At 40.6% G+C, this 22,110-nt stretch overlaps 1 protein-coding gene across 1 annotated transcript in view; it reads right to left on the bottom strand.

Annotated features, from left to right (window-relative positions):
• LOC139666129 (rab11 family-interacting protein 4A-like) overlaps positions 1–17,694 on the bottom strand; it is a gene marked incomplete at its 3' end in the record, with an annotated part of 50,656 nt that extends 32,962 nt beyond the window's left edge. Inside the window, exons 1-3 of the mRNA XM_071545246.1 lie at positions 17,542–17,694; positions 13,719–13,806; positions 11,283–11,368 (exon numbers count right to left, since the gene is read on the bottom strand). Coding sequence (XP_071401347.1) covers positions 11,283–11,368; positions 13,719–13,806; positions 17,542–17,694 — 327 coding nt within the window. The remainder of the gene's footprint in view (positions 1–11,282; positions 11,369–13,718; positions 13,807–17,541) is intronic.
• Between the last annotated feature and the right edge of the window lie 4,416 nt (positions 17,695–22,110).

Below are 22,110 nucleotides of genomic sequence, written 5' to 3'. Positions count from 1 at the left end.
ACACAGACATAAGTGAGCTTGTACATCCCTCCAAGTGTGTGTGTGTGTGTGTGTGTGTGTGTGTGTGTGTGTGTGTGTGTGTGAAAGCTCATGCTTCATGCTAGCCGCCCAGATGCTCACGGCAGGAGGTGACCTCTGTCCACTAACAGACGGCCTGGCCCTGTGGCAACTGACACACACACACACACACACACACACACACACACACACACACACACACACACACACACAGACACACACACAGACACACAGGGAGAGAGAGACTCAAAGCCTGCTCAAAGTCAGTATAAGGGCATGCAAACTTCCTAGAATCACTAGTTAAAGAGGAACGGCAGAAATAACTAGCGTGTAAACCACCTTTTCCATCTTCCTCTTTATTTCTACAGCGTTTGCCTCAAGCTTGCAATGTGACTGTAATATATTACTGTTACATGAACATTATGAATGTTGCTATGAAAGCTTTATGCACCTTTAGTAGTGCATGAAACATGTGAGATAATATAGATCATATAACAAACTGTTGGATACTACATACACATGTACTAGGATACACACACATACTACATTAACATGGTGAAATTGGCTGAGGTAATCAAAAGCCAATGAAAAGCATCTTTTATCAGAAGGTGCATTGGAGAATATGAGAGTCTAAACTGTGTGTGTGTGTGTGTGTGCGTGTGTGTGTGAGAGGGTGGAGGGAGAGAAGCAGACACTGAATGTATGAGAGACCTGAGGAAAAAAAGGGAGGGAACAGGCGGGGTTGTGGAGGAATATGGGAATACCTGAGAACATACGCATATGAATTGTGAACATGTATATACAAGACATATATGCATAAACATGAAACTGGGGAATATGGAACAGCACAAGACAAACGAGTGAGAGGCTGTGTGAGTGAGATTTATGGCCATCGCTCGTCAGTGAGATCATGGGGAAAGGTATTTGTGTGTGTGCATGTGTGCATGTGAGAGAGAGAGAGAGAGAGAGAGAGAGAGAGGCTCCCAGAGAGAGAGTGATGTTTCTGTTCATTAGCAGTCCTTCCTGATAGCCAGATAGTTACAGTATAATCATGTCTACATGGTAGTGGTGTGTCCTTGACTGTCATTGGTGGGACTCTGCTGGGCCTCATGTCGCTTCCAAACTCTGTGTGTGTGTGTGTGTGTGTGTGCGTGTGCGTGCATGCATGTGAGTTTTCAGCATGAGTGTCTTTCAAAACTTTAATTAACCAGCTAAGCCACACACAAACAATGCCAGAAACCGTGGGGGAGCTATGCTCACTCTCCCAAATCATCCTGCTCTCCAACAGAATATAATTCCCTTGCAAGACCTCCACCATCAGCATACTGTGTATGCATTTCCACTCCTCTAAAAGTTTAAATAGAGACAGTAGTTATACAAATGAGAGTGCCACATTCATTATTGATGCTATCCATTGATTGCTTTCCGCTTGACCAGAGTTAGAACAGTTTTGCAACTCGACAATATTGGGTTGCTTGGTCAGTAGCAGATAACGGTCCCAAAGGCTTTCTCCGAATCTCTCAAGCGCTGTGATCAATGGGCAAAAATAAGCATATTTTCCATGAAGCTTCTCAGAATAAGCACACTGATGTTTGATCACTGGTCAAGTCACATGACAATATAAATTTCACTATGACTAAAGAGGTAAAACTGGTCTGCAGATCAGACCACTCAGAGTTCTGGGGATTTGTTCCACTGCTGCTGCTTTTTGCAAATAATAAATGAAGATTTATTTCTGAGTGCAATCCCCAGATTTTTTCATTCCGGGGATTTGGGGAAGTGGATTTTGTGTTTCAGTAGTCAATATAGTGGAAAGAAACAGAAAAGATTGCAGAGCAAGGCAAGATTATATATATGATGAGTCATATGCCAGACAGACTTAAGTAACACAGTACTGAGCAATCCAGAGAGAAGTCAAAACTGAAGAGTAGACTACATCATCACTGGGAGCCTGGGAGCTAGGAGTGGGGGTACAACACTCAATGAGGCTCAATGAGAATTGTCAATTATCTGCTTTACAGGGTGCATGCAAGTTTCATCGAGTTCAATTCAAAACTTTGCGGACCAATTTTGCAACTGAAATAATTGTGAAAATGAAAACTACTGTACACCCACTATAGGTTGGTGTGACGAATAGGACTGCATTTGTCTCACTGGAAAAAGAGTGCAGCATGAAACTGCAACATTTTGAAAATCTTTTAAACTGAATGTAACAATTAAAATGCCATATTTAACTGTATTCAAGGACCTGCAGACACCCATGTTTATCTTTTTGGGAAAAGCATGCCGCAGTGCATATGTCATACCCTCATGTCTGGCTTCCTCTGACCATATCATCCGTTCCCTTTGTCCATCTGGACAGAGACAGGGCAGTGACTGATGGGGAAGTGAGTCCTGATGACTGTCACCTGTACTAATGGGCCCTGTCACCCAGAACCAAAGGCCAGATGACTCTCCCATTAATCAATTAGACAGAGGAAGGTGCTGCTTAGCTTATCTGGCTCTGCTGCTCTCATTCTGCCCTTTCTCTCTGTTTCTTATCTTTTCTCTTTGTTTCTCTCTCTGTTTTCTCTCTCTGTTCCTCTTCCGTCTCTCATCAGGCTCCCCCTCTTTGTCTGCATTCCATTTGCTCCTCTTATCTCTTTCCAAACTCTCATTCCGTTACATCCATCAATTTATACTCACCACACTGTATCCCATCAATATCTCTCTCTCCCTTTATCATTAGATTTTCTCTCTTCTAACTGCCACCCTTGTCATTCATTCTCTCTCTCTCTCTCTCCCCCCTTCTGCTCATCACTCCATCATTCTCTCCTCTCTCCTTCAGACATAGTTTGAGGAGTTCAGATATTTAGTATTCACATGCACACTCCCCATCCTTAACCTCTAGTAGATGCTCTCAGACAAAGTCAATATACCGTGCAATACAACAAACTAATGCAATGAATACCAATAGCTTTGTGCTCCAAGCCATATGTGCTACATGAGCCTTTTTTATAGACATGGCTAACAGTTAATCCCCATCCTATGCTAATCCTATATATGAAAGGAATGTTACAGTATAGGATTATTATTGTAATATAATATACTGTATTGTATTATAGGACTATACAATACTATGCCAAGGTGTAAAACACTATACTATACTATACTATACTATACTATACTATACTATACTGTACTATACTACACTATACTTTATTAAATAATACTATACTATACTATACTATACTATACTATACTATACTATACTATACTATGTTATGTTATGTTATGTTAAACTATACTCTACTCGACTACACTTAACTATACTATACTATTCTATGATATACTATATTATACTATATTGTTCTTTACTCTGCTATATGATTCTATATTAAACTCTACTATGTTGCATTGTACTTAACTATACCTTAATAATTTATTCCTGACCTAGACGCAGTCCAGTACTGAGTTTCATGCATATGCTTCCTGCTAAGGATTTATATGATTAACATAGATTTATACATCACACCAAGGGCATGTGGCTTACTAGTTAGTATAATAAGATTATCCTTCGGCTCCCCTTGAAGGACTCATTACAGATGAAACATTACAGATTATCCCATTTCATATGGAAAATAATGCACTACATTGTTCAGTTCCCTCTAGTAAAGTTTTATTTTACTCGATCAACTATAAACAACTCTTCAGTTCCAGAGGAATAAAGTAAGCATGTTATTGGCACGGTCTGACTAGACTATGTAATGTTTGAGAAACCATATAATACTTCTCTAATGGCAGCTGCTGTCTTGAATTAAATCTCAAAATGGCATTATCCATGGCAGCTGAGAAAGGTCTGGATAAATTAGCAGACATCACAGAAAAGGCAGCCACTGCCACTGCTGTCCTCTGATCACACAACAAATGGTAAATCTAAAAGACAGCTTGTCATAATGTGGCATCACATCACGTTATACCAGATGGATCACAATGTGGCATCACATCACTTAAGGTTTCTATGGCTGTCAGTGTGGCTGCCAGTCAACTGTGTGGCTTTTAATGTGGCCAGAAAGTGATGGATGTTGCTTTTATTGACCAAAGGCACACATGTGTGCAGGCATCCACACATACAAGGCACTCAAACATAACACAGACACAAACAAGTGAAACATATAGTCCACAAAGAATGATGCAGGCACCCTTGGGCCGATAGATGCACCATCCCTCCAAGTTTCATCAAAATCAAACCAGTGATGCAGGACTTATAGAAATTTTAGCCCGTAATTATAGAGCCCCCATAACAGAAATATAATTTTTGAAATGCCAGAACACCGAGTGAAAATGCATCATCGCAAGTTTAGTCAAAATTGAACCAGTGCTGTCTGAGATATCACATTAGAGTTAAAATGTTGACCTTTAATTATAGCTGCCCTATTATGTTAATCAGGGCATATTTTTACATACTGGAAAAAGGTGTGAAGAAGCATCTCTCCACATTTCATCAAAATCAGATCAGTGGTGTCTGAGGGAAACATTTTACCTTTGAAACCGTAACACATACCATAACAATCACTAGCCTGATTTTCAATCCATCTACTGCAGGCTAGATACTATATGCTCCCTCATTAGCTAAAACGCATTATTAGCTGTTGGGGCAGAGCGAACATGTCTGTCTGTACCTTCTGTCACGCTCCAGCTGTTACCATACTATCAAAGCCATTGATTTCTAGTCACATCATTAGTGCTGCGTCAAATTAGTTTTCAAATGTATCAACAGTCGAGCCCCAGAGCCTCTTTGCAGATATATCCAAAGACAAGACAGTAACAGAGTAACTAGGAGCATGGTGAATGGCAACTGTAAAATACCACATCGTAGGTCTAAATTTGGACAGTCAACTTTCTCCATAAAGGGCTGTCAACTCTGGAACACATTACCAACTGAAATCAAATTAATTCCAGATATAAAATATTTTACAACAAAGTGCTGGCTAAAAGCAAACCAGAGCTGTACTCATTTTTAGCTAATTGTACACTAAATTAGGCTACTATTGCGGTATGGTGTATTTGTATTGGTGTATTGTGGTATGTGTATTGTGGTATGTGTATTTTACTGTATTTCCATATCTGTAGTGTATTGTGGTTTTATGATACTGAAAGCTGTATATTTTAATTACACTGTACATGTAAAAGCCCAACTAGGGACAAGAGTTGAAAATTAGCAATAGCTATAAACTCTCTGTGCAGCACATCAGTTTCATGCTCTGTATTGGAACTATGTTAAATTGCATCGTCCCTATCAAATAAAATTCAAATAAAAAAAAATAAAAATAACCACGAAGTGCTGTATAAGAGACGGGGCACACATACACACACACACTAGAGTGGATGACGCTGCCATCTCTCACAACCTAAGAGTCCAAGCTGTCACTAGACCAATATAGAGCTTCCTTCATAGACAGTTTAAATAGAAAGCACAAACATTAATGGGGCATCCTGAATGTCCAAGAGTGATATGCGATGGGGGCTGTGAGTTATTCAGTGTGGTTTCGGGTACAGTATGTGCTGTCTTGTGCAATGCCTGTGTGTGAAATGAGCCATATTATGCTGATAATAGCCATCTGCCTCACTGCATCATTGATCATGAAGGATGTTATTACCTAAAACTGAAAGCAGACCAGTGACAGGGAAGTTGCTTCTTGTGCAATGTGTGCAGTGTAGTTTGGCACTTCTGTCTTGAAGCACAGGCTGTTGTTCACATTGTGCTCCAGCACCCACACAGGTAAACTTCCATTCCCTCTTTGTTCTTCTTTGTCTCCCACTTTAGTCTCTACTCTCTCCTACTGTCTTGATTTCTGCCTCTCTCGCTCTCTCTCTCTCGCTCTCTCTCTCCCTCTCTCTTTCCCTATCTCAGTTTTTTAATCAGACCATGAAATGACTGCAGAGACTGGCAGAGCAGAGTCCTCCTCCCCGTTCATCTGAAGTGCTAATGTGGAAAGAGGGAGGGAAGAGGAAAAAAAGAGATAAGGGTAGGAGGGCAGAGAAAATACGTAGAAATCAAGTGAAGGGAGAGCAAGAACGAGACGAGCAAGGGGAGAGAGGAAATGAACGGGGGGAAAATGAATAAAGAGAATACTTGAAAAAGATGAGATGAACAAAGTAAGGGCGAAAGAGAGAGAGCTGAAGCAGACAGACGGGGAGAGACGGATCATAAATAAAGGCAGGAGACATGCTTGGAAAAAGCATATAGGAAATAAAGGGGGGAATAAAGAGGGATGGAACATAAAGCATAGAGTTGAGGTGACAAGATGAAGTGACAGCGAATATTCAATGCTGGTTTGTGTCCTTACACACCCTGACTCTCTCTCTCTCACACACACACACACACACACACACACACACACACGTCTCTGATGATGATCCAGTGAGGATGCCTGTTCGCTGAGAACGGAGAGATAAAATGAAACAGGAGAGGAGGAGATGAAGAAAACACATGCGGAGAGAGTAGACAAGCTTTGACAGGAAAGCAGATTAGAAGCAGTGAGCTGGGATGATTCCCCTGACCTGCTGAAAACCTCCTGAGGAAAAATTAACATCTCCATCTGAGGACAAATGAGGTGTAAATTATTGATTATTGTTCTGCAGTAGCTAAGCAAAACTGGGTCAACATGCAGTAAGAAATACTTTTAAAATGCTCTTTTGTGAGGTGCCCTGCTGGTTAAGAGATGTCTACATCCATTACCATTTTTCTAAGCAAAGGTCTTAATATAAATAATCACTTCAATAATATTTCAAAGTGAATTTTACTTTCATGCCGGTGTCATAAATTTAATTTGGTGCATTTCCCATTTTGGGATGAAACACTTTATATGGAGCTCCAACTATGTCGCATTCCCTCTGCTGGTTTTCTCGTAAACCAACTGCCCCCAAAGGGATTAATAAAGTTTAATTGAACTGAATAGGGAGGTAAAATGAATATGATCAGGTTAAGTGCGGAATGTTAATCTACTAGTGTTATCACTCGGCTGGTCAAATGGGAATAGTGTAATTAATTTTAATGGCGACAACCGTCTGCCAAGAGTTTGTTTCCAGATTGTGAGCAGTCACAACAGGACATTCTTAAGCCAGGTTTCTTAAACTGTGATATGGGTTGGGATCCAGAATGGATCTGGGCCTACTTCTGGTGGGCCCTTGTATGACAAAAGTAGTAATATGTGTTGCTGAGTCTCTGTCCGACTGTGAGAACATAAATTGCTCACGTGGGTCCCAAAACGTTTTTAGTAGTTCACAGGGAAATTTCATTTGTCCATGCAGCCTGTAAGGAGGACATATCTATAATCAGATGCTAGATATTGCCACAGATATTGATACTGCTACAGATATTGTTCATTTTCTGTCTTTTGCTCTGACATTTACAGCCTTTTCTCCCCATTTCTTTCACTGATCCTGCTATCTCTCTGTTTTTACCTCTGAAGCTGAGCATCTAGGCCAAGATATCCACACACATGCTGGCAGGCAGGCACACACATATACACACACACACACACACACACACACACACTTCATCTGTCTTTGCTACCTGCCAAATTTCATTTCAGCACCTGCATTGGCCATGCTGAGTCTTTCCCCAGTGCACTCTGATGTTTGTGTGTGTGTGTGTGTGTGTGTGTGTGTGTGTGTGTGTGTGTGTGTGTGTGTGTGTTTGTGTGTGTGTGTGTGCCTGCCTGCGTCTCTGTGTCCAAGCATATGAACCAAAGCAGCAGGAGAGAGCAAGCTAATAAATCCTCTACTACAACGCCTTTTACAATAATGAGACACTTCTCACCTTTCCTCCCTCCCTTCTTTCACTCCATCTCTCTCTTTCTTGTCTCTGAGAAACACACACACACACACACACACACACACACACACACACACACACACACACACACACACACACACACACACACCAACCTCTCTGAGCTACCCTGGGAAGCTCTGGGATTCCTCCCTCTCCTCGCTATGGCAACAGAACTTTACTCCACAACATTTCTCCCACAATTCAACACAGTAGCCCTGAAAAATTGGCCCTCTCTGGATCATACATAATAAAAAACATACATCCATCAAAAGAGAAAAGCTCATCTAATGTGAGAAAGAGATAAGGTGAGGCTTACAAAAGACCCCCAGTGAAAAGATTGTAATACAGCAGCTGCTTTCAGAGGGAAGGTTAAATTGTAGTTATTAGTTTCACCTTATCTCTGCCCACCAGGAGAGAAAAACTCCTTCCAATGTGAAAACAAGATAAGTTCCTGATAGAAAAAGGCCTACAATAAATGGAATAGAGCAAGTACCTGCCTGCGGATCAGACTCTATATTTCTCTACAGGAAGCCAAGAACCCAGGGTCGACTGACTGTAGTTTCCAATGAGTCCAAATGCAGTGGTTGCTTCTTCACACAGTAGTTGCACCGTAGCCGTATTCCCCACCAGGGAAACATTCCTCACAATGTAAAAAAACAAGGTAAAGTCTGTCTAGGAGAAGATATCCAGTAGGGAGAATACAATGGGTCAGCAGTACCAGTACGGTTATTCCCCACATCTTAGCGTTCTGTAAATGAGCCTCTATGCTGCTCCACAGGTAGCCGAGACATTACATTGGATCAATAATGTATAGAGACCTGCAGGTTGGTCTCATATCAGCAGCTGTAACCAGAGCTAGCAGCACCTCAAACAGCACTAAAACAAGGTAAAGTGAGGCGAGACTGTCTGGGTATCTAAAACCAAGGTAACTTCAAATCTAGCCTTTTAAGCTTTCTAACCTCCTTAACAGATCTCCTGAACATTATCCTCATCGTTGCATCATTAGCATCATCATAACCAGAAGCAACAGCATCACCCTGGTCATCTTCATCATCTTCATCGTCATCACTGAAGCTAGTCATGCTATCAAAGTTATGGAAAACAAACAAGTTGTGGAAAACAAAAAAGTGCCTCATAAAAGTAGCTTTGATCACAACACAAAAAGGTATTTGTCTGTCTGGAGACTCTGGATGATGAATTCTTTAGATCCTGTCAAAAGAGGATCCAGTCCACTGAATAAAATCAAAGACTGACTTCTTTTCAGTACTCTCTCTTTTTAATGATAATGTTTATTGCAGCTGAAAGAATACGTGGAAAAAAAACACACTGCATCATTTGTCCTCCGGCTTATTCTACACTGCCCCATCAGTAATGTGCAAATTTCTATGCTGGAAAACCATTCCTGTGGATGATTTGATGATCCCCTCCACAGTGATGGCAATGATTTTACCACATTCACATCTCTACCCAAACAAAATGCATTTTTATTTAAACAGAGAACTGAAAATCACACCTACCTGTCAGTATAGGATAAAAGAGAAAAAGGTAGTCTTGTTGAAAGCACACACCACTCATTTAAAATGGTGTGATGGCTAGCATAGAATACCACTATCCTGTTGTAGGTATTAGTATCGCTTCTTATACCAAGCCATGTGTCACTGCAAAGTGAACAGATGAGACAGCATTTCCAAAGAAAGAGAAGTATTTCGTAATGCCAGTCAAAGACGCAGTAAGTAGCTCCGTATTGCATTTCAGCCATTGTGAATATTTCAAGAGCACTTCTCCATTGGTATAATGAAATGTTATACCAATGACAATGAAGACTCTTTGCTTCTCCAGGTACAAAGGTATACCTGGAGAAAGGCAACACAAAAGAACACAGGGAAAGAAGGAGACCTGTATACTGCTCACAACATTTACAGTTCAAGAAATATTGATGGAAAGTGTTGTATGGATGACTATGTGAACCCAAATTCAGTTAATGTGAAGTTTTACTGCCTTTTCTCAACTATAGAGTCCAGTGAACAATCATTTACAGAACTAATGCGGCTAAGCAAAGATTCACCTCATTTATGCTATGGACTAGGTTAGGCTAGAAGGCTTGGTATCGCACACAGTGTATCAAATTTCCCTTGAGATAGCCCCAGGAATGTAAATATGTGTTACATGTAACACCTAGGGATCTCTCCTCTTATGGTGTATGAACCAATTATCTCTGCTTACCCAGCCTTCAATAGGAGAGTGAGTCAAACAAAAGACGTGGGAGAAGAATCTGGGGCAACAACAATGACCAATTCTTTTAAAACTATCCATCTGTTTGCCTTAAAAACTGAAAAATAGATTGGAAAATCAATTTCATTTGTGTGCAAGCTTCACTGTAAACAATAACACTGGGAAAACCCTTTTTGTGACCGATTTTATTTTATAGCCAACGCCTATTTAAAGCCGAAATCACATATTTAGAAGCACAAACACAACATGTTATAGAAATATACCTGATCCTGGAACTAAAAAACTGATAAAAGAACTGATCCTGATAGTCTTCCTGGTTGAAGTTACTGAATTGCTGCATGTGACTGCCAGAATTAACTTCTACAGCTGAACACTACCACCATGTGGACAGATACTGTAAGTGCATGCTACATCCACCTACACTACAGTTTGTCTTGTTGCTGCTGTCCTGCAGCCTATAGCAAGCTAGACCTCCCATCCAGCTGTCGCATTGATTATAATATTTAACAAACTGCCTGCAAGACAGCTTGCCTGGTCCTAACCAGACTCTGCGACTCTTTGACCCACAACAAAAGGGCAATTTGTGCTGCAAGGGGAATCTTCACCCCCCTTCAAAATTTTAATACATTTGCTATTAGTGTTTATTAGTGTAAATCCAGATTATTTCATGTCCTAGACACTAACATGACAACACTGAACGTATATAAGCTTTTGTTTAGTCTTTTTGGTTTTTTTTACTGTGGAATAAACCACAAGCAGTGCACAGGCCTGCCCCCGTCCAACAACTGCTCACATGTGCATGACTGGACTGTAAAACTCTGGCTAATCCACAGCGTGGGAGTCATAGGGGAGGTGCCAAGTGCCTAGATTCTGGCTGGACCGCAGTTAATCTGCTGCTCACCTCATGTGCTGCGGCGCTGACATTAATCTAGATTTATCCACCACTGGCAGAGATGTGTAAAAATATATCCAGATTATGAGCTTCATTTGGGATGAGGGGAGATTAGAATGGCAAAAATTCAGAGTTGAGAAAAATACACGGTTTGGGGATTTTAATTCCAGTGAGCCAGCAAAATTAAGGACATACATTGAGTGGATGAAACATTTGGGCGACTTGTTCTTTAAATTAAATGACCAGGTGACATAGATTGTGCACAATGGAGTGCAACTCACACACTTGCTGTACACATACATACATACACCCGCTCCATACCTGATAGTAGTAACTGTTATCTGTCTCATACAGTCGATGTGTGATGCAGCGTGATCCCACTGTCGATTTAAGGATCCCGTCATAACCTGCAAAGAAGAAAAAGCATGATCCATCTCAACTAATTAGTAACATACAGCACTGTAATGGTAAAAGATTTATCTAAATCTCAGACTTATATTTCGCAAACGTTTTAATCTCCCCAACAACCGCCATCCCTTGTGATCTGGACCTAAACTAGGTTCTAGACTAGTATACATCCAAAATGCTTCAATAACAGTAGGCTAACATCAGGACAGAAACACAACCATAAAAACTTGCAGTAGAAGGCAGATGAGGGCACCATCTAATTCTTAAAACCAATCTATTATTTAACAGACCCCATTGAGATGAACATGGGAAAACAGTAGTGATATGGTGCTAAGGGGAAGGCATTGATATGAATTAATGACTAGATGACTGAGAGGGTTCAGATGAGGTTAGAAATGCAGGGCTTTCCTCAGCAGAAAGCAAAAAAAAATCTAAACATAGAGGGATCTAGTTGTATGAAATGTTTTCCTTAAAGCAAATAATCACCATTCAATCAGGCATTTTCTATATTATTGGACAGCAGATTGGAAATTGAGAGGGCAAATGGTGCAGAGACAGCAAGGTCAATGGTCTCCTAAACCTATGACAAAGCAAGTACATGTTATGCCCTTTATGTCAATGGGGAAAAAAACAGTTTTGTGCTCATCATGGTCAAATGCACCACGATAGACATTTCACTGATGTAATATTTATTTATAAACTGCTTGAAACCTGTAGCAATAAAATTTGCTTCACCAAAATTCCCACTGGCATCTCTCGGCAACACATGCATAGTGTATAGCAAAAATATTCCATCTTTGGTTTAGTTTAGGCTGATCTTTATCCACTGGGCTAGAACAGGAATATATTCGAATCGGCATACACACCCGCTCAGATTATTTTCAACAGATCTCTAGGGCAGGTGGTTCCCAAAATGTTTTGTGTCAAAGACCCAAAGATAGATATGCTTTAGACCACAGACCTTCATTTGATACAGGTTTTGTCCTTGGGAACTACATCAGAGAATATTTTCATGTGTCTGTGCTGTAGGTCTGATGTAGTTACACGTCTTTTCTGTTGTTCTAAGATCTAGTAAATGAAGTCACAGTGAAACTGAACTAATCCTCTTTTCTCATTTTTCTTGGGACCCCCTGAAATCCCATCAAGGAGCCCTTGGGGTCTGTGGGCCTCTGTTTGGGAATCACTAGCAAGCTGGGCTGCAGGATGGGATTACTTCGTATTATGTGCCAATCATAATTACACCAATAAGTAGCGAACCTCTATTGTGCCAGGGAATAGGTGGATTTTGTTCATCTAGGCCCACCTACAGTTGGCAGTTGGCATGTCTGGGTTAGCTTGTTCAACCAACCTGGCCCTAGCTGTAGCTGGCTGCAGTATACATAGAATTAAAAAACATACAAAGGTCACTTTATGGGGTTTCATGCTGATCTTCTTTAGTATACCTTAGCTAGCTTCCACTGAATTGTAATGTGAATGGAGGTCACATACTGTATACATGACACTTTGGAATGTTTATCACAACTGCCACTGGAATGTTAAGTGAATATTTAGTCTAATATATCAATCTTTTGTTATTGCAATGTCAACTCTGTTAGCTATCATCTTATGTTTACCAGCCAAATGACCACTTAAGAATTCAGATTTTAATGGGAAACCCCATTCGATCCATTCTAACTCAGTGGTGGTATTACCCAGGCTCTCCCCCTGTGTGTGTCCTGTCCTGGTTGGCCTGGGTCCACTGTAGGGGATAAACTGACCTGGTTTTACAGAGACTCTCTAACAGTCTGGACTGGATACAAAGAGACCAGGAGGGGAAGAGGAAATATGATGAGTTGGGATAAACAACAAACTTTATTCAACTTGGTAGAGCATGACAGCATTAGTGCTTCACTTCACACATACTAAAAATATATGCATTCATGACACACTGTTCACTTTGGATAAAACCATCCACTAAATAGCATACATTGCAACATATTTACAGTAGAGACTAATGCCAATGCTGACAATCTACTGCTTATAGAATGTAGAATGTAGTGAAAGCAGGATTTTATTGGTTTAACATTTTTCTTACAATCATGTATAATCTTTCAATTATTCATGATCTACACTGCATTTGGATTCTTGATTCCTCTCTGGTATAATCTGCTAACTAGTGACAGAGACATGTTGCTCATGTTGTTGACCAGCATATATATATATAGACACAACATGTACAAACCAAAGACACACACACACACACACATACACACACACACACACACCACACACACACACACACACACACACACACACACACAGAAGGTGTGCATGTATTTCATCACATCCCATACTTTCTTTCATTCTTACCTTTCATGGCAAGCACACCATGGCAGAAGTCTTTGAAGTTGATCCTCCCGTGAGAGTGGGGGTCCAAACATTTGGCCAACTTCTTTACCTGGACAAGAACAGAGAAAACCATCATGAGTGTTATCAAAGTAAACACTGAGAGTTACTGAGAGTTCATTCTGACCCAGAAGAGCGGTAAGAACCATTTATGTACAGAAATAGCAGCTAATGACCTTTCAAAGCCATCAGCCACTTGAGAATTAGCTGTTGCACAGTATGTAGTTGTATGTTTTTGTGTGTATGTGTGTGTGTATGTGTGTGTGTGTGTGTGTGTCCATGTAGTTCTGTGCCTCCCACTGCCACATGTTGCACCAGTCAGTTTCCCAGATGGAGAGGCAGCTGAGTCAGTGCAAACCTGTTATTACTACATGACTCATGATCACTTTCAGCACCGCACCGAGGCTCTTTGCCGAGCTAAACAGGTTTCGTACTGTACTGCTTTGCATAGCACGAGCCATATAGGTACCACAGAGGTACTTTGGTGGTCACCTTGCTGCATCTACCCTCCATCTTCATTAGTCATGCAGCAAACACTGCTGTATATTCTTTTTCAAATGCAGAGCTAAATAGGCACACCATGCTGTACAATTACAGACAACTCATGTTTCTCAAACAACAGGCAACCAGGCAATTCCTTATGTTTTCGGAAGGCTGAAATTAGATTTTCCACAACAGCATCTACTGCATATGAATGGACTGTTTCTTTTTCAAGTAATTTCAGTAAGCAGAAAGTCATTTTCTTCCTTCTGTAGCAATTCTATCTTAAGGAAACAGGGTCACATGAGGTGTTCATTTTATGTAAATTAGTTTCAACCAAGGGCCAAGATTGAAGGCAGTGGGATGGCTTAGTAAAAGAAACTAACATGCAATATCACATCCTTCCCATTCCTATGGTAAAAGTGGCGTAAGCACCCACAAGCACGCCCTCACTCACGATCCACCTACATTCATATCTCCGAAGAGGGCTGCTGCCTTTGAGCACTCTGCCACATAACTGAATAATGCATTATGCTCTTTGCAAGATACCCGCAGCTGTTTCAATTTTAACAGCACTAATTTTAGTAAAGGTTTGTCATGAAATATAGAAAAATAACTGAGACTCAAATGAGGCGTGTGGGACCCTGATGCTCAGAGAGGGAGAAACAGGAATACATACAATAAGAGTAGACATAATTAAGCATAACTGGGAATGATTACAGAGAGAAAACTGGCAGAGAAAAGACCTATGATAAATTTGAAAACTCCATACCATAACTTTTCTTATTGGTCCAGTTTATTCAAAGGAGCCTCGTGTTCCCCTACACCAATATAAGCCAGCTGTCAGTCACAACACACACACGTGCACACACACACACACGCGCACGCACATACACACATTAGCTCTGATCTGATTGATGCCCTAGTTGCTGTCACGCTGGCAACTGGGTCATCAGGGACAGTACTGTACAGTACGAGCATTTTGAGGTGGGTGAAATTAAGGTCACTGGGGGACTTACTGTACATCAAGGTAATCTGTTTGGATCAAGCCCAATTTTAACAGATTGGTATAAGTAGCAGGGTCCTGTTCATGATTAAGTAAAATTATTTATGATTAAGTTCATTTGGGCAGAGCTGTTAGCCTCGATTATTGTTTCTGACCTGTCCTCAGTTTTGGCAGGTCAGAGTGAACAGGGACGAAAGACGACAGAGGAGAAAGGAGAGAGGAGGGAGAGAAAATAGGGGAATTATGGAGTGTGTGCACGTTTGCATGTGACTATACAACTGGGAGAACGTGAGCCAGTGACTAGTAGGTCAGGCTGTAACTGCCGATGGGATTTGCTCATATAGGACAATGAAATGATAGGACAAGACAGGCAGTGTAACTAGGTAACTGCCTGGCACAGCTACATCAATGCTGTCTTCTGTGAGTGGAACAATAAAAACCCTATGGCGCAGATCTAGTATATTCCAATTATAATCAAATCTGGGTCACTTGATTATAAATTACATTTTTTTGGTTTTTGTTTCGCTGTAAATCCTCCTGACCTATGTGAGTCCTTGAGTCAAGGTATAGTACTTGCTTTATAAACAAGTATGAGGTTGTGAGGTTATAAATGAAATTGCATTGTATTGTATTGTGAAGTACAAAGTTTATTGTAGTGCATTGTATAGTGACATTATCCAGCAGCATGTAGGTCCCTGACTAATAACCTGCATCCACTTCATCCTACAAACCCATTTCCCAGGTCAGTGAAAAGCCTCCCTCAGGAGCCAATCAGTGCTTACAGAATGTTCCTGGTGATGAACAACAGAACACTGGGGAACCAATCAACTACAGTGTTCAATTAGCTTGACATGCAATGAGACAGAGAGACACCAGGGATGCTTCCACTGTAACACACACAGGTGAATAACATGTATAACAGACTGCAATCCAGGGAAAATTGCTTCTATAATATGAGAGTTCACTGGGTCAAACTTGCTGGGTCAAATAGGTTAGGTGCCAGAATACTTGGATGTTTGGCTATCATTAGCCTTTCATAATGAACTAAACTTCAAGGGGAAAGCATCCCCTAACAAATTAAATAATATCTTATTTAATCAAGGCTCATCAAACAAAAATTAAAGTGAAACAAGTTATGAGTTATTTAAGTTGTTTTGACTGTGCATTTTTAAGCTCAGTTTACCCAATGAAGACTTGCTGAGCATGCACAGTGTGCTCTTTTTCTGTGATGCTAAGCTGCACACTCACTCAATTACAAATATTGATACCAGGGAGCTGCCCAGTACAACCACAGTTTTCTAATGGGTTAAGTCCCTTGCTCCAGGGCTCCTCCACAGTAGTTGCTGAGGAAGAGGAGAGTGTGTCCTGTTCACTTCCCAAAAATATATTCCAAACAGGAATTTGAACTGATGGAGAAGAGTTTGTCAAGTCTACCAGGCCAGCCACTTTGGCAGGTAACCAAGGACCTTCTGGATGTTGTTTTCTATTCCGAAATGCACTGAATGGACAAAGTATTAGGGACATCTTCCTGATATTGAGTTTTGCACAACCCACATCTCAACTGTCTCAAAGCTTAAAAATCCTTCTCTTACTCGAGAGAGTAAGTGTCCCTAATATTTTGTACATTCAGTGTACATATTAAAGTGTCTGGTAAGTGTCTGGTGTATTTTGGAATCCACCAGACAATTTGGCCAGTGAACAAAAAAAGTCGCTTTCCTGCTCTGCTCCAGTAGAACTGACAACTGCAATAGTATTGCTTCTTTGACACACGACTAAAACTTTAAGTGCAAAGAGGAAAGGGACCAGAATATTAGGCTATTTTGCTGGACTGTCCTGTGCATTATTTCCTGGCTGGTTGCATATCTAAGGAACAGAAATGACTTTCTGCTATAGGCTCCAATCCAGAATAGTCTACTTTAATTAGGAACCACCACTGCAAGACTACACGCCCCAGGTCCAACTCTACCCAATTAGCCCCCATGTGTCAAAATATCTGAACACAGGCTTACAGAGGAAAAGTAGCCTAGTACTTCGGGGTTTATTCGTTTCCATTACAGAAGGTACAAGCCTATATAATTATAACTCTACACGAGGTAACTTATTAACTCTAGGAAAATAACATGGGCGTGTGGCAAAGTAAGGTTTTTCGAGCGGTAATGTCCTGATACAGAACTCTAATTCACTAAAGTGGCAATGGGTAAGTTTTAACAAAACACATAAAGGAAGTATAGGCCTATTACTAAGCACACACAAATGCTGGAAACGTCCGGACAGCAGGTGACATGGTGGGATGAATCTCACCTGGTCTCCTCGTCCAAACTGAGAACCCAACTGCACCAAGTGCTCCAGGCGGATAAACCCGTCCGAGTCCTCGTCACACACGTCGAAAACCTCTTTGAGTTTCCTCAGAAATATCAGCAGATGCTCCGGGTCGGGAATAATGTTGTCGTCCATCTCTTTATTTTTGGTGGGTTTTTTTTTTTTTTCGGGATATTTTTACCGCGACTTGACCCGCGACGACTACATGATATTTTGGTGTGCGCTCGAGCACGGCGCGTGACATGAGAGCAGCTTAATGGATGCTGCGCGCGAGAAGAGGAGAGAGTAACTGATGCTGAGGGACAGAGACGGAGGTCTAACCCGGAAGCGAGAGGGAGTGAAGGTGTTCCCACTTTGGCAGCAATGTTAAGAAGCCCACTTCTCTTCACTTCCCGCTCAGTCTGTCATAACTTGTTTGAGTTTCAATGGAATGTTTCGAGATTCAATAGTTTATTGTAAAGTATCTACAGAGGAAAATCAGTGTAATATTGAGGTATCAAGCCTGACTTTACTTGGCAGTACAGTTCCCATTGTGTTATCCAGAACTTTCATAATAGGTATTGGGTACAACCTCATCCATCTTCTGAACTGGAATATGGAAGTTCCAGTTCAGAAGGACCAGTAAGCAAATGTTTCCAAAGTATTACAAAATTATTGAGTAATTATATTGATGTAAGTAATGATGATGCTAATAATTACTTATCACCAGAAATAACCAATATTTAACCGAGAAATGACACATTATAATTTCAAATTGTGACTTGTTATTACCAGAAAATACTACTCACTTTCTGATAATTTCTCTGTAATAACACAGTTATTACTCTGTAATTTATGTACTGTGTAAAATGCTACCAAATTAAGTGCTGATGATTTATTGATACCAGAGCTATGAAGGTCAATGCTCAGTGTCTCAGTATAGGTGCTGTAATAAAACTGAGAGGTCCTGGTCTGGACAGCCTCCTCCCAGAGGGAAAGAGAGGAAAATGAATTGGCTGGGTGAGACGGGCCAGAGAACATCTTATACTGCATACAAGTGGAGTCAGTCTATATAGAGGACACAGAGGGAAGGTACAGTTGCAGCAGAGAATTTTTGCGGCTGTGTGTACAGTCTTTTCCAATTGCCTCCTATCCTGAGCAGATGTATTGCCACACCAGTAATGGAAAAGCACAATTACAGATTACAGATACACAAGAACAGATTTTTTTTCAGCTGTTGAAGAAAGTAGTCTCTGATGTTTTTGTTGTCCTGGGAGATAGTTGGCGGTGCAACACAAATGGTTGGAAATGAATCTTGTCCTCCACCATCATGTCTTTTCGCAATGTTAGAAACATATGACCAAAGTTATAAGATATATCGTTCTGGGCGTCTGGTGGCTCAGTTGACTGGGCATCATGGGTTTGAATCTGACCTGGGACCTTTGTCACATGTCCCTCTCTCTTCCCCCTTTCCTGTCTCTCTCCACTGTACTGTCCAGTAAAGCAGAAATTCCATTAAGCATTCCATTGTTTGTTTGTTAGGGTTAGAGTCTACTTAAACCGTCTCTACCTTCCCCTTCTTTCCAGACGCGTCCTTCCCCTACATCAGTGGTGCTCAGTTTTGGTCCTCGAAGGCCTGTGCAGACTTTTGTTCCTCCCTGGTAATGAGCCACACCTGAGCTGCGTTTCATTAGTCATTTAACAAGCCCTCCTTCACTTCCCCTCAGCACTTGGTAATACGTAGCACCATACGTAACGCAAGTGGCCACTTGCAGAGCAGGGGGACAGGGTCCGAGGGGGAGCAGAATATTTGAAACGGAACGCATTTGCCCTAAGCTTAAGCAGGCCTAATAATTAATAATAAGAATAAATAATAAAAATTACACAGAACAATGAGTAATGAAATATTGCAGATGAGCTCATTTCATCAATATGTCTAAATCCTCTAAATATTGTTTGTTTACTTGCATTTATATTTATCACTCTGTTCGTGCACTGGAATTGACGAACGATCACATTGCATCCTGGGAAATATGCGCTTGTGAAGTCTACATCGTTGTTGACTCGCTCCCTCGGCCCTTGAAGGGTCGATCTCAGAAAGTTCACTTGAGTTATCAGAGTAATGGATAATCAGATAATCAGATAATGGATAATCAGATCAGATAATCAATAATCAGAGAACGGCACTTTCTGTGTCTATGAGACCAGGTGTGGCTAATTAACTGCCTGGGAAGAGCAAAGACCTGCCTACATGTATGGCAGTGATTCTCAATCCTGGTCCTCAGGACCCAGAGCCCTGCTGGTTTTCATTCTGGTCATCTAATCGGGAACTAATTTACACCTGGGATCCCTGGGATGTAAAGTGAATACAATTTACTCCCTGGTAGGATAGAAAACCAGGTGTGGTAATCAGTGTAATCTGCTGTTGTAGTGTTTGGCTGGAAGAAAAACGTGCAGACTCTTTGCCATATATGGCACATTATGCCAGAGATCATGGCAGAAACCATAATTCTACATTTTCTCATAGTGTCTGCTGAAGGTAGGAAGTTTGACACTGGAATATGACTTGCCGTTTTCTATTCTTAAAATAAGCAGTTTTAGAATTTAATTCATGGGAATTTACAGCAGGAACAGATACTTTGCATTCAGGTGAGGTTGTGCTCCCACCCAGTCTCATACAATTTTGTGAAATGAGCTCAAACTCAAAACTCAAAACTATGTTTTGTGGATGCAAATTCTGTGAACATTATGTACCTCCACCACAAACTGAATTATGTGACAATAGTATGGATTGCATTATATGACAATATCGTGAATTGGACATTCTTTTGTTTGTCATGTGAAAGTTAACGGTTAAGTTTAAGCAACTGAAACAACTTTGGTCAATGTTGGGGTGAGGTTTTGGTCAAATAAGAAACAACTTTGCAAACCAGTTAAGACTTCACTCACAGTAAATATCTTCTTGGTATGAGTTCATAATCAAATCTGGGTCGCCAGAGTTGAAGGCAGATGTATATACATCCACCACCCTGACCACAACGCCCATACTTTCCTCTGCATTAGTGCATCAATCAGACTACTACCTGTTTCTAATTGTCTCCTTCACGTAATCCTTTTGTAGTGATCAGGCACCTGCTTACATTAAAGAGCTACTGCAGCCTTATACTACCAGTAGGACTCTGAGATCTTCTGATCAGGGTTTGTTGGTTGTTCCTCGCTCCAGGCTTAAGACAAAGGGTGACTGTGCTTTTGAGGTTGTAGCTCCTAAACTCTGGAACTCTCTCCCACTGGTCTTAAGATCCGTGGACACTGTGGACACTTTTAAAAAGCATCTCAAGACCCATTTGTTTAGACTTGCTTTTGTTTAATTTTTCTTTATCCTTTTCTGTGATGTCTTGTGTTTTTAGCTGGATGTCTGCATTTACTGTCTGCTGCTCTGTTTATTATTTTGCTTTCTTTGTTCTTTGTTTTGTTGTGAAGCACTTTGTGACATCTGTTCTTGAAAGGTGCTATATAAATAAACTTATTATTATTATTATTATTATTATTATTATTATTATTATTATTATTATTATTATTATTAGTGCTCGTGTCAGTAAGAGCTACAGTATCTCATCATGACAAACCAAACAAGTTAGCCTATAGGCTACCAAACATACTTTACAAACTTTGATTCTGCTGTGAGAGTTTGGAATAAGTTACAAATTAGAAATGTAGTTTCACCCTGGAACCCAGACTCATTTTAAAGGTACTAGGCCTATGTGTAGCATTTTAACATCAATAAATCATACCACATTAATTTTAAGACATTAGCATAATTACCATAAAGAACAAGACCATTGCCAAGAAGATCAGCAGCCTCTGGATTGCTTTACACCACAAAGGAAATTTGCTACACAGCACAAAACAGGAAGAGGGCGCTGTTCTTCCAGTGCAAATGGAGCTGGAGCTTTTAGAGTTCAAGTGAAAGAGGAAGGAAGAGGATAAGTAGCAACATTCTACATAATAAAGGAGGAAATCGAGTTTATGGGAAACGTGGTCTTAATTTTAAGAGAGACTAGCTCTAACAATTGCACTGGTGTGAGGCTGTAACAATACCAAGGTATCGCAATTAATCTGACAAGATATAATGATATTTAAAAATACTATATAGCACATTTAAGGTCAGCTATTCTTGTCAGCTGGAGATGCACCAGCAATAAGCTCAAGCCCCTTTTGCGTAGCTCCCCATATATGCTGTAGCTTTGAACATATGTTCCTGAACATTTTAATGTGTAGCACCCTCTAATAGAAACACCAAGGACCCCCATTTCATACATGCGATATACTGAGTATATGTCTCAGAGATCTGCATTTGAGAAGAGTTTTATTTTTAGATATGATTTAGTAGTGCTTTATATAACTGGATACACTGTATATGGGAAAATAACAGTGAAGCTAACTTCATGCTTACTTCTAGTGGATGAAATAGTCAATATAACTCTTAATTTTGCTGGGTTGCTCCTGGAAGTCCCCAGATCCAACTTTGGGAACCACTGAAGCCTGTGCCTATATCATCATTAGGTTTATTTG

Source organism: Centroberyx affinis, unplaced genomic scaffold, assembly GCF_046629955.1.
Source record: "Centroberyx affinis isolate AG114_WGS23_722 - 3 ecotype Tasmania unplaced genomic scaffold, CSIRO-AGI_Caff_v1 ptg004819l_1, whole genome shotgun sequence".
In the NCBI taxonomy this organism is placed as follows: domain Eukaryota; kingdom Metazoa; phylum Chordata; class Actinopteri; order Beryciformes; family Berycidae; genus Centroberyx; species Centroberyx affinis.
Note: the sequence above shows the minus strand (reverse complement) of the source record. Positions and strands in the feature narration are given on the sequence as shown.